The sequence below is a fragment of the Cricetulus griseus genome, chromosome 5 (assembly GCF_003668045.3).
Source record: "Cricetulus griseus strain 17A/GY chromosome 5, alternate assembly CriGri-PICRH-1.0, whole genome shotgun sequence".
Taxonomy (NCBI): domain Eukaryota; kingdom Metazoa; phylum Chordata; class Mammalia; order Rodentia; family Cricetidae; genus Cricetulus; species Cricetulus griseus.
The window spans coordinates 85,815,316-85,828,806 of record NC_048598.1 but is presented as its reverse complement, the minus strand read 5'-3'; the positions used below and the strand labels follow the sequence as shown (position 1 = coordinate 85,828,806).

At 47.5% G+C, this 13,491-nt stretch overlaps 1 protein-coding gene across 6 annotated transcripts in view; it reads left to right on the top strand.

Moving 5' to 3' along the window:
- Positions 1-13,153, top strand: part of Thada (THADA armadillo repeat containing) — a 293,342-nt gene extending 280,189 nt beyond the window's left edge. For all 6 annotated transcript variants that reach the window (XM_027417930.2, XM_027417926.2, XM_027417928.2 and 3 more), the window contains 2 exons: positions 10,878-11,047; positions 11,936-13,153. In XM_027417930.2, coding sequence (XP_027273731.1) covers positions 10,878-11,047; positions 11,936-12,313 — 548 coding nt within the window. In that variant the 3' untranslated portion in view covers positions 12,314-13,153. The remainder of the gene's footprint in view (positions 1-10,877; positions 11,048-11,935) is intronic.
- The last annotated feature ends 338 nt before the right edge of the window (positions 13,154-13,491 follow it).

The following is a 13,491-nucleotide window of genomic DNA, read 5'->3' as shown; positions in this document are numbered from 1 at the left end:
AGCCCACTCCGCCCCAGGAGGAGAGCTAGCCTCCCCACTTTCCCCCAGTTTTTAGTTTCTTTTTTTTTTTTTTTTTTTTACTTGTCCTAAGGATGGAACCCAGGGTGTCATGCCTGCTAAGCACACCCCACCAATGAGCTGTGTGCCCAGGCCTCTCTCTTCTACCCTGTGTCTATACCTGTCTCAGGGTCAGAACTGTGTTCTATGCAACAGTGCTCACTGAACAGGCACTTCCTTAAGCTCCCATTCTTCTTGAATGCCTTGGGGCACAGATTATAATTATCAAGAGTCCTCTTCTCTGGGCATGCCCCTGCTACGTTTCCTTGAAGCTCCTCCTTTTTTTTTTTTTTTATAATATTTTTAACTTGAACTTATGTGCATTGGTATGAAGGTATCAGATCCCCTGGAACTGGAGTTACAGACAGTTGTGAGCTGCCACATGGGTGCTAAGAATTGAACCCAGGTCCTCTGAAAGAGCAGTCAGTGCTCCCAACCTCTGAGCCATCTCTCCAGCCCCTCCTCCTTTTTTTTTAATTGAGATGAAAATTATATAACATAAAATTGTAACCATTTTAGGGGCTGGAGAGATGACCCTGTGATTAAGAGCACTTGTTGTTCTGACAGAGGACCTGGGTTCAGTTGCCAGCAGCCACACAGTGACTCATAACCATCCCAAGCACCAGTTCCAGAAGACCCAACACATAAGAGAAATTAAACTATAATTTTGATGAAGCATTTTTAAATTTTTTTATTTGTTACTGAGGGTGGGGAGTAAGTGCCTGTGCCATAGCTTGCATGTAGAGACAACCTTTATGTGGTGTCTGGAGATCAAATTCAGATTGTCAGGCTTAAGGCAAACATCTTTATCCACTATCTCACCAGCCCAGAGTTAACCATTTGAAAGTAAACAGTTCAGTGACATTTAATACATTGCAGTATTATGAAACCACCACCACTATCCAGTTCCAGAACATCTTTCTCACTCCTCTGAAGAAATACAGCCATTAAGCAGCCCTGAAGCCAGCAGTTGGCTTCCTGTCTCCAGGAGCCTACCTTCTCTAGATTCTTCATATAATGGAACCATATAATACGGGCCTGTGCTTGGCTTTATTCGTTTAGTCATAAGGCACATTTTGTAGGCTGAGTCAAACGCTCACTCTTTGTGGCTAAGTAATATTCCATTGTATAGACATTCCATATTTTGTTTCTGTACTAATGCATGGGCATTGGGTTGTTACTTCCCTCCGGCTGTTGTAAAGATTCTTTCTTTGATTGTCCCTGTACATGTTGTTGTTTAAGTCCCAGGTCTTTGGGGTGTGTACTTGAGAGTGGAGTTTCAGGTTATATGGCAATTACATGTTTTGAGATACTGGAGGTCTTTCTTCATGGATATCTCCCTGAGTCAGCTCTGACAAGGCACAGCAGCCATGTACCTCTGTGTACCCCCTAAACAGTTCTGGAAAGAACTTAAAAGAATAAAGGCAAGGTACTGAAGTTCCTTAGATGAGTAAGGGCTCCAAAGAGATGGCAGTCAGTAGAGGTGTGTGTGTGTGTGTGTGTGTGTGTGTGTGTGCACGCACACACACACATAGGATGCTGAGAAGATATGGGGTACCCAGGAAGGGTTGACTAAGACAGGAAAGGAAGGAGCTGAGCATCAGAAGGGCTCCAGGCCCAGAGACCTGTGAACACCTGTGAACATGCTTTCATAACAGGAGGAGCCAAGGAAAGAGGCACAATTTGGTCAAGGCTGCTTTTTTTTTTTTTTTTTTTTTTTTTTTGGTTGGGGGGGTGTTGGTTTGCTTTGTGTTTGAGGTTGGTCAGTATTGTTTTTGAGGCAGTCTCAGGTAACCCTAATTGGCCTTGAACTCCTGGTCCTCCTTCCTCAGTGTCCCAAGTGCTGAGACTACAGGCATGGGCCACCATGCCCAACTAGGTCAGGGCTGCTTTAACAGGTCATTCTCAGCAACAGAAAGGGGAGTCGCTTTTATCAAGGAGGGTGAGCTAGAAGCCAGGAGGCTGGTGACAATCCGTCATTGTTTCTACAGCAAGAGTAGCATCAGTAGGACAGAGCTGGGGCAAGTCCTCAAGGGGTCCTTGGGACAGAGGCCAGGACAAAAGATGAGATGCCATTGGAGAGTCCCAGAGAGCCCCAGAGCACAACACCTGTAGACAGGAGTGCGATGGGCAGGCCAGGCTGCCCCTTCCAGAGTGAGGGCTGGACAAAGTGGCTGGCCTCTTCCCTCCCACAGGCCTACACACATTCCAGAGTAATGTCAGTGTGTTTGACCTCATCATTGATCTGGAGGTCACTGTGACTTCGTAAAAAACAAATTTTAATCTGAATTATACCAACATGGATTACTTTTTAGGCAATTTCCAGAAATGATTCTCATCGTAACTCCATGAGGCAAACTTAACTCCTAGATGAGTTTTCTTTGGAGGGCAAGCAGTGAGAGTAAGTGTCATGGTTTCCCTTCTTGTCTTGAGTAGCAACTCCTCCGGGTGTACATTTAATATGGGAAATACCTTGTCTTGTCAGGACTGTAGTCAAGAAAAGCTTTTTCACTCCCAGTTGTACACTGTGTTTGACTTATTTTTTGTATTCATTTCCATCAAGTCTCAGTGCCCTGGGTTCTTACTACTGTTTGCTGCTTTCATTGTCACTAACAAAATGACTTCTGGTTATTGTGACTGTCATATGCTATTGTTATAGTCACTTTAACTTTGTACTGATGATTTTTGCTAATAATATTCATAGCAAGGTCAGAAATAACCTGCTTCTTCCAGACAGTGATAGGAGGAAGGGGCACTTTTTACTGGATGCAAAGTCTGAACCCTTCTTACTGTACACCCACCCTTTAAGTAGGGTGATAACGTACATCTGTAATACCAGTACTCGGGAAGCCGAGGCAGGACCATCATTTAAGGCTAACCCTTAGTGAACTTGAATTAGATCCTATTCGTGGTGAAAGAACCAACTCCTGCAAATTGTCCTCTGGCCTATACCTACACACATGCCAGCACACACACACACACACACTTTTTAAAAATTTAAAAATCAATGCATGCGGGCCAGGGGTCAGTGGCGCATGCCTTTAATCCCAGCACTCGGGAGGAAGAGGCAGGCGGATCTCTGTGAATTCGAGGCCAGCCTGGTCTCCAGAGCAAGTGCCAGGATAGGCTCCAAAGCTACACAGAGAAACCCTGTCTCGGAAAAAAAAAAAAAAAAATCAATGCGTGCATCTATCCTCCCTGAACCTTTTGGCCTTTCTTCCTGCTCACTTGGCCTCACCACTGCCCTCTGAACTGGTGTTTTTTCTATGCCTTGTTCTTGAGTGATTTTTCTGTCCTTCTTGCTTCTCTTCCCTCTCCCAGGCTTTCAAGTTCAGCTCCCCATTTCTGGCAGCCTAGGTCCATGTCAGCAGGTAGATATCAGGTCTTTGGGAGGGGGCCTGTATTTCCAGGGCAACTGCTGGGATATAAGGGTGACATGGGACAGAAAAGGCTGTTAAGAGGGGACTTGAGCATAAATCCAATTTCAAGAGAGAAAATTTCTAGGGCTGAGAATGTGGCTTAGTACGGTAGGTCACTTGGCTCTGTGTTCAGTTCCAAATGGAGAGTGGTGATTCCCAAAACTTTGAAATCATAGGTACTTAACATTTGAACAGTTGCTAAATTCTTTTTTTAACATTTATTTATACTATGTGAATAGGTGTATATGTGTGTGTCAGTGAAGAGGACAAGAGCTAGACAGTGACACTGTGGCTAAAGTGGCTTTGCAAAATCCATGAGACATTTAGGGGTTTTTTTGGTTTGGTTTTTTGAGACAGGGTTTATCTGTGTAGCCCTAGCTGTCCTGGAACTAGCTCTTGTAGACCAGGCTGGCCTCAAACTCACATACATCCACCTGCCTCTGTCTTCTGAGTGCTGGGATTAAAGGCGTGAGCCACCACCACCCAACAAGAGACATTTAAGAGCTCAGGCTAAGCCGGCCATGGTGGTGCACACCTTTAATGAGCGCGCTGAGAAGAAATGCCTTCTGAGAGAGAAGTTCACTTGTGAAATCAGCTAAGAAACACTGTAGTGACTTCATGGAATGGGAAAAGAAATGTCTCAAGGCATCCTCCTGGAGAGTGAGGAATGTAGAATGTGTATGCAGAACCACTGAGCTCTATCCTGGTCAGGAAAGAGGCAGCCAATGGAAAGGGTACCAAATCTCCCAGGTACCCCACGAGGGCTTCACAGTGTGTAGGCATTGCCGTCCTTGGCTCATGAGGTTGGGGTCAGATTGCCCTTCGAGGAAGATTGTTTTGGGGCAGAGTAGAATAACACAAGGTATCTACCATCCGCAGAGCTGCAGGCATGAGACCCTTGCATACTCAGCAGAAGGAAGCCACCAAGGAGCAAGCAGGCCTAGGGACCAGAGGTTTTACAGGTGGTGGGTTCCTGGAGGAGGAAAGCTGAACTGATTCAAGCCAGAAGACTCTGCCAAGTGCAGGCCCAAGTAGCCTGGGTTGGGCTCTGTCCTCTACTTACCCAGTGCAGGCACAGGCACTGAGAAATCCGGCAGCTCAGGAGAAAATACAAAAAGACACATAACAATAGATGACATCAAAAGTCCCCTGAAGGGCTTGGAAACCTCACATTTCTTGGAGAAGCTGTGCTGTTCACAGGCTTGGCTACTGAAGGTAGAATGTTTGTTTGAGTCCCACCCCTATTTGTTAGTGTGATTGGAGTGCAAAAATGCACATCAGTTTCTGCTGGGCACACTGTCAAGTGTGACCTGACCCTTCTCCATGAACTCTGGCTCTACTGAACCAGAAGGGCACACTCTTAGGAAATGCTTGTTTGACTTCCTTTCAGGTGTATCCATTTGTTTTTGAAGATTTTTTTTTTAATTACCTGTAGCAGGAAGAGGTATGTGCATTTGAATACAAGTGTCAACAGGAAGAGAGGTCAAAAGTTAGGCTACTGGCTCCTACGGACCTCGGTTTACAGCATTTGTAAGCCACTGTATGTGGGTGCTGAGATCTGAACTCAGATCCTCCAGCCAGCCCAGCTGCATCTGTCTTTTAAATTGAGAGGCACCCGGGAGGCAGAGGCAGGTGGAGTTCAAGGCCAGCATGATGTACAAAGTGAATTCCAGGACAGCCAGGGCTAAAGTCTGTCTCAGGGGAAAAGAGGAGAAGGAGAAACAAAAGAGAGGCTGTCTGTGTTTCTAGGATAATTTGTTTCCATTTATATAACAGACCTGGGCCTCTGTGCAGCTCACAATATGGAGAGTTAGGACTGAGTGCAAGAACTTCTGGGAACCTAGGCCATTTGTTTCCTTTGGAAACAGGTAGAAAATGAAACAAAATTAAATTTTAATATTTGAAAAGGTACCCCCCCAAGTATTTTTTAAATGTCAAATAATGGCAGTGTGATATATCTTCAGACTGGGAACACTTTTCCATATTTGAGCAGAAAGGGCTCAACAGACAGATGTTCAGAGGAAATGGCTGCTTGTGATCTGTTGCCCCTAGCTCTCCAGAGGATGCAAAGGGCATGTCCTAGGGGGTGCGGACCCCAAAGACAGTTTGTCTATTTGCTACACGTGGATAAACGCTAGTGAATGAATTGTATGAGACTGTGGTTGAGGTTAAGGTCTTACCCTGGGCCCTGCTGGCACGTGCCTTACAAGATGTTAGCAGCATCCCTACCCTCTCTTCCCATCACATGGCCAATAGCACCACCTCCTAATTATGACAACCAGAACTGTCTCCAGATAGGCAAATGTCCCTTGAGGGGCAGTGTCTTTCATGGAGAGGAACCTCTAGGTGAGGAGAAACAACAGTGAACCTGAGGTACCCAGAAACAAACAAGGGTAGAAATATGACCCGCCCCACCCCAGGCAGAGAGGAGGCAGGGAGAGCTGATGTGGGGAGGACAGTGACAGTGTCTAGCTACTACCAGAACCTTGACAGCTTACAGAGAAGAGCACAGGAAAGAAATCCCATCCAGTATCCCAGTATCCATTTCCCAGTGGATGAATCCAATTAGAATCTCAGTGGCCAGAGATCTGGGTAGTAGATCATAGGGATCCAGATCCCAAAACACCAAACAGGGCAAAGGGCAGAACCTAAATTCAAGAGCAAGCAGCAAAGTGCTGGTTGGAGTTTCTCTGTGTACCCTGACTGGCCCAGAACCCACTCTGGAGACCAGGCTGGCCTTACACTCAGAGATCAGCCTGCCTGTGCCTCCCAAGTGCTGGGATTAGAGGTGTGTGCTGCCACCACCCAGCCAAAACTCTCCTTTTAATTAGTACAGTTGAAAAGTACCCCAAACCTATGAGGTACCTGTCCACCTGTCTAGATATTCACAGTAACATCCCTTGGTGTGGAAGACAGACTGAGACCAGCCCCAAGGGAAGCTCTTCATGGAAGTGGGGAAGAAGCAGTACAGAGATGCAGGCCAGGCGCAGTCCCCGTGGCGAGACATCTGGCACTAGTGCCTTGGTCGGAGAGCCCTAAGTCCACAGTGCTACCTCCCTGGACTTGTTGCTTTCCTTCTCTGCAATCCATTTATAAGGATAGAAGGCACTGGGCTAAACAGTCTAAACGCTGGCTTGTGTATCCAACATATGGGTGACTGCTGGACTCCCCCTGTGCTGACCTACTACAGACAGGAGTATGCCATCCGGCCTCACCCACTTAGAGCACTGGGGTGGGACCACCAGGGTATGTTTCTTCTTGGCTTAGAAGATGGTTTACTCTTCACACTGACCTCTTCTCTCCCCAACTCCTGTGGATCTGGACTGCTCCATTAAGTGTGTGTCGTCCTTGCTGTCTGTTAGTGGTAGGCTTACCTCCCCATCTGGACCGCTGCATTTGACTTATCCGCCATCAGCGCCAGATGTCTGTTTCCACTTTTTGACATTATGAATGTTGAGCAGGTGTTTGTTTGAACACAGTTCCTTCTTAGATTCTCTCAGATATGCCCAGGAGTAGCCTGGGTCCTGTGGCTTAGTCTTGTGAGGAACTGAAAAATTATTTTCCAGTGGGGTTGCACCATTCAATAGCAGACGAAAGGGGTTCCTTCCTTTCTGTTTTCCTCTCTATACCTTGACTAAAAACATACCTGTCTTTTTACTGTTTACTACACTCACCCTAGCCATTTAGAAATAATGTCTCTGTGGGGTTTGTTGGTTTTGTTCAATTTGGTGATGTGTCTTTTGTTTTTAAATAGTGTGTGTGTGTGTATATGTGTGTGTGTGTGTACCTGCAGATACTTGCAGAGGCCAGAAATAATATCTGTGGGGTTTATAGTTTTGTTCAATTTGGTGATGTGTCTTTTGTTTTTAAATAGTGTGGGGTGTGTGTGTGTGTGTGTGTGTGTGTGGGTGTGTGTGGGTGTGTGGGTGGGTGTACCTGCTGATACCTGCAGAGGCCAGAAGGGGTCATTGGATCCCTGGAGCTGAGTAACAGGTGGTTGTCCCCTGCCTAACATGAGTGCAGGGAACTGAAATCAGATCCCTTGCAAGAGCACTAAGTGTTAACTGCTGAGCCATCGCTCAAGCCCTCTTGTTTTGGGATGGGGTTTTTTTGGTTGTTGTTGTTTTGGGTTTTTTGTTTTGTTTTGGTTTTGGCAGCATCTTGGTTAACCCAGATAGCCTTAAACTCACCATGTAGGCTGGATTTGAACTCCTAACCTTCCTGCTATCACCTCCAGAGTGCTGGTATTACAGACATGCACCACTCCTGGTTTATGAGATGCTGGGGATAGAACTCAGGACTTGACATAGTAGGCAGCACTGTATCCAACTGACCTACGTCCCCAGACCCATTGATTCTGCACTTGGGTTCCACTAATTCATATGTCTGTCATCTTGTCCTAACCACACTGCCAAGCTAGAGGTGTGGTTCACTGGTGGTAATTGCTCAACATTCATGAAGCCCTCAGGTCAGTCCCCAACATATTCTCTATCTCTCTCTCTCTCTCTCTCTCTCTCTCTCTCTCTCTCTCTCTGTGTGTGTGTGTGTGTGTGTGTGTGTGTGTCCATCCCTCCCCCCACCCCACGCCATTGCCTAATTCCCATATCTTTGTGGTAGGTTTTGAAATACAAAGAGGAGAGTTCTCTGATTGTGTCCGTAGTTTTTGTTTCTGTATTTTTCAAGCTCCTTTGGGTTTTCTGGGTTCACAGCAGACTCCTGACCACTCTTGTTGCTAGGCTGCTGGCTTTCTCATTTCCTTGATGGACTTGCCAGCCGAGTGCTAAGTGGAAAATCCCCTTCACTCTTCCCCAGCCTCCTTTGGAGAGGCAACTTGGCCACCAGAGATCTGGGCCCAGGCCCATCCGGCTAAGTTTAGTCTTGGGCCAGGTAGTCACCCAGCCAGGTAACATGTAGGCTGCACCTGGCCCTGAAGCAGGAGACCCATTCCATCTAATCCCAACATCCCACTTGCTGGCTTCCTCCCTAGTGCACAGAGCTGTGATAATCCCCAGGTGCATGTTCAGCCACACCACACATTCTTTTCATGCCTGTCATCCTGGCATTCTCTTACACCTTCCTAAGGATGACTCATGGCACAGAGGGAAGCCATTTTGTTGTCAGGTGAGACCAGTGTGGCAACCTGGCCTTCCTGGTGGCATGTCCAGTCACACCCATGTGTTTTTCATTGGGCCTACCAGATGTGTCATCTGTGCTACAGGCACTGATTTTACTGTTAAACAAATTTTGTTTAAGATGAGGTATGTATCCCTGGCTGACCTGGACCCACTGTGTAGAAAGGTCAGGCTGGCCTTGAACTTGTGGAGCTCTGCATCCAAAATGCTGAAATTAAAGGTGTGTACCACCACACCTGGCCTGGTGGGAAACATTTTTACCTTTCCTGCAGAGTTTTTAGTCCTTGCTTGAAGATCAAAGAAGGAAAAAATTAAGAGGAAAAGGAGAAAGGTCAGGCAGAGGGCAAGCTTTTCTGGAAGGTCTCAGGGTCACCCAGCCTGGTGCTGACCCCGTGATATAGGTTCACACCTCTGCCTTTTTAAATGGGTAAAAGGCCAACATGGCTGAAGTGTGGCCAACAGACACTAAAGGCTCTTAGAGTAGAGGGAGGGATCAGCCCTGTGGTTGCCTAAGGGAGTCGAGGCTCTGCTCCACTGGATAGTCACTGACCTGCTTGTCTCACTCAAAACAAAAATACACTTCTGGAATGTTCCTGCTGGTCTCCTAGTCTTTGCTTCAGATGTAACATGAAACTGTTGGCAATTCTGAATTCTAGAGAGCAGCTTGGAGTTCTGTGACTGTACAGCCAGTGGGTTAACCTAAGCCCTGGTATCCTCACCTGTGAAGCAGATGTAGTAACACCCCATCCTCAGAGTTTGGGGGGCTGAGGGCATAGTTCAGTGGCACAAGACTTGCCTGACATTCACAAGGCCTTGACACCACAAAAACTCAAACTAAAAAAGCACAGCTCCTGGAAGGGCTGGAGACCAAGCACTCAATGGGTTAGATGTGCTGCAGACCTTCCATGGTGGCCCCCATAAGCCTGGCGCAACACCCTGGGGGACTCAGCCTTCTATTCCAGACTTCAACCTCCTTCCTGTGTGCTGAGCAGGTTCAGCTGGGTATCAGATGGCCAGGGACATCCGGGCTGGAGCTGGGACTGTGGATTTGGAAGACAGGAAGGTTCAATAAAAATGCATCATTAAATGTGGGGTGCTAGTGCAGGAGAGTTCCACAAAGACCCACTCTCTGAGTTGAGAAACTTAAGTCTTGAGGTTCAGGCTACCTGCTGTTGGGGTGAGAAGGGTTGAATTAATGGTAGAAGTGTCAATACCCCAAACCTGTTTGCAACTCTACATTTAGGCCCAATGCCAGACAGTCCAGTAAGCAGGGTTCCCCCAAGGTACCTACTTCCTCTTTCTACACTTGGTCTTTCAGCACCTCACCTTCAGACAGCCCAGAAGTCAGAGGGCTGAAGAGGGAATTTACTATCAATACAAGCAAAACAAAATGTCAGCAAAACCCGAGGCTGTAGCTCTCGGTCAGAGAACTTGTTCAGCACAAAGAAATTAGGATCAAAACCCAGTACTTCACCTGCTCCTGGGTGGCCTGTGAGGCTCATGGGGTTTTACAGTCTTAAGTGGTTGAGAGCTGGGAATTAGCTCAATTGGTAGAGTGCTTACACCCAGTTTTACCTTCATAAAACTAGATGTACATAGTGGCACACACCTTCGGTCCCAATACTTGAGAGGGGAAGGCAGAAGAGATCAGAAGTTCAAGGTGATCCTTGGCTACAAACCAGATGTGGTGGCACATGTCTGTAATCCCAGTACCCAAGAGACAGAAGTAAGAGAATCCAAAATCAAGGTGAACTTTGACAACACATCCAGTTTGAGGCCAGCCTGGGCTACATGAGACCATGTATTGAGGAGGGGGAAGTTGAAAGGGGAAAAGAATGTTTTTGCACATGAAATTTGAATGGCCGCATGCCCAGATAACATTTTATTGGCACACAGCCACCATCTCTATCTCTGTAATGCTTGAACTTGGTCAAACCAGTGAGGGAAAGTGTGATGTCACTCTGAGGTGACAAAGCTCCCTCTCCTTACACTTGTGCTAGAGGGGCTATGAGAAAAGTCTAGTCCTACAGATGGGCCTGCTCTAAAATAGGATAGGGTGATGGGGTTCAGGCTTAGGACTCATTCTAGCAGTGTAGAGAGAAGGACTCAGGAGGGGATTAGGAGCCTCCAGTGAGCAGTTCCTCTACCACCACCCCTAGTGTGGTGATGGGGATTTTTATCTGAGACTTTCCATGTCCCCAGAGTCCTCAGGCTTCTTAGGGCTGGCCCTGAGCTACATTCATTGACTGCCTCCCTCCTCTCTCTACAGAATTTGCCTTCTGCCAGGTGAATGCCTCTGTTGCTCTGGCCCTGGCCTTAGCTGTTCTGTGTGACTTGCTCCAGCAGTGGGACCAGCTGGTGCCAGGACTGCCCATTCTCCTGGGATGGCTGCTAGGAGAGAGTGACGACCCCCAGTACCTTATGCAGAGCCCACATCAGGTAATCCCAGCTAGTCGAGACTGATGAGGAGAAAGCCTCTGGGGGATGCACATGGCACACCCTGAGGCTTACTTTGGAGGTCTTGGTGGCAAGTTTTGAGACAGTGGGAAAGGGGGCTTTGAAAAATGCACCTTGAATATTGAGAATACAAGTATGGAAAAATGCATATCAGTTGGTCTTAGCATGGGCAAGGGGCATCAGAGCTTTGGGTCTAAGCATTTCCCAAGAATTAGGGTCCTTCCAAGGAACATGGTGCTTGACCTCTCTTCCCAAGTGACAGGGAGCAGTCATGCTCATCTGGAAACTCAAGACCAGTGGAGGCAATACAGGGATTGGGAAGACAGAAATCTGTGCCCACCCGTGTGACTCTGCCAACTAGCTACCTTGGCATCGTGAGCAGATAGAGTTCAAAACTCAGTCTGTTTATAATAGAGATGTAGTAAGGTGGTTTTGATAAAATGACCTTGAAAACCCTAGAAATCTGGTCTTAAAGACTGGTGTCCTGCATGTGCTCAGGAAGTCTTCCCTCTGCTGCCCAGATTTCCCTTGCTCCTCCCTCCTCTGAGTTATCTGTACACCTTAAAATCTAAGACCCGCTTCCTTAGCAAGGTCCTCTTCTCACCGTTAGTTCCCCAAAATACCTTGGCTTTGAGTGACTCACACATCTCTATCAAAGGTCATGTTACGTCTGGGAGCAGAGCAGTCCTCTCTGGTAGAGAAGTACAGAGAGTAAAAGTAGAAGGTGACCTTCAGACCTGCAGGCGGTGGGCCCTCTGTCAGCTTTGGAGGAGACACAACTCTCATATCTAGCAGGGCCCTATGTGGTGAGCCTGGGGCTTGGCAGCGCTCCCTACAAGGTTCACTGTGGGTGGTTGTCATTTGATGTAGGGAGAAGATGACTACATATTCGAAAAATCAGAAGTCAACTTTTGGGCTGAGACCCTGACCTTCGTGAGATACCTGTGTTGGCAACTCTTCCATCTCCCCTGTCAGTCTGGCCAGCCCTACCCTCACTCCCAGCTCTGTCACCTGCAGACCATAGCATCTGAGAAGCGTCACCTGGTCTCTGAGCTCTTCAGAGAACTCCCACTCTCGGCTGAATTTCTGAAGACAGTGGAGTACACAAGGCTGCGCATTCAGGAGGAAAGGTCTCTGGCCGTCCTGAGGCTGCTGGCCTTCCTGGAAGGCAAGGAAGTTCTCAGAGCGGAAGACTGTCCCAGGGAGTGGAGACAGTTGATGGCCCCAAGAACAGAAGCATCGTGCTGAAAGAAGGCTGGGGCAGGGAGTGGACTCTCCCCCACTCAGGTCTACAAGAAACTTGTGGGACATAAACGCATGCCTCTCCCACTTGTGGGAGCCTGGGCTTCTGTGTCTTCCTACAGAAGGCTTTGTCTTCAGCACACTCACTCAAGGCAGCCAGTGTATTGCAGCTCCTGTAGGAAGCGAGGCTACGATGTTGAATATTTACTCAGTTCCCAGGTGCAGGCCACCTGCAGGCCTGAATTAGCCTTTTCTATCCTGAAGAACTGCCAGTCCAGCCAGAGTTTATTTCCCATACACTGACTATAGTGAACTGAGTTTTAGCACACACAAGTCCGCCCGCCCCACGTACGTACACACACACACACACACACACACACACACACACACACACACACACACACGTACATACACTGCTCTTTGGTTTGGTTTGGGCTCTGTCTAGGAGCTGGATTACTAAGCAAACAGCCTATTCGGTCATAATTCTAAATTTTATTCCATTTTAGCAAAGGAGAAGTTCATCCCAAGTGTTAGGTTCTGGGAGAATTAAGAATCCACCCCATGCAAATATGTGTGTTTCATCATCTACATGTATGAGTGCTTCCGCAGTGCATAGTAAGAGTCCCTCCTGCCCCGCCCTCCCCACCCCCAACCCCCATGCCTGTGAAGGCTAGGAGGCCTGGTTGGTGTCCATCGTTTGCTTCAGCTATTTGAAGGAGCCTGGGGGAAAGAGAAGCCTGAACAAATGCTTGATTCATTTGATGCCTACCCTGTTTACTGTCCTGTGATTGGTGGAAGCAATTCTCATTTCATATGTTAATAAACATACTTATTTCAGTGATGTCATCTAGAAACCTTAAGGGTTTTTCTCGGTTCCAAGCCCCGCCAACAGGCTTCCTCAGGTACCCAGCAGGTGGCACTCTTGCACACATTATGCTGCTAGTCTAAGTTTAAGTTAGCAAGTTCTTCAGCTTGCTAACTTAAAACTTACTTCACACTATTATCAGCACCTGTGTATGATGGGCAGCCACCCATGCCTCAGTATGTGTGTCTGTGGAAGTCAGAGGACAGCTTCAGGGTCAGGTCTCTCTTCCCCCCTTTCCATGGGTTCCAGGGATCCAACTCTCAGGTTCAGGCATGCATGGCGAGCACCTTTATCTGCCAAGCCATATCATGGCAGGCCC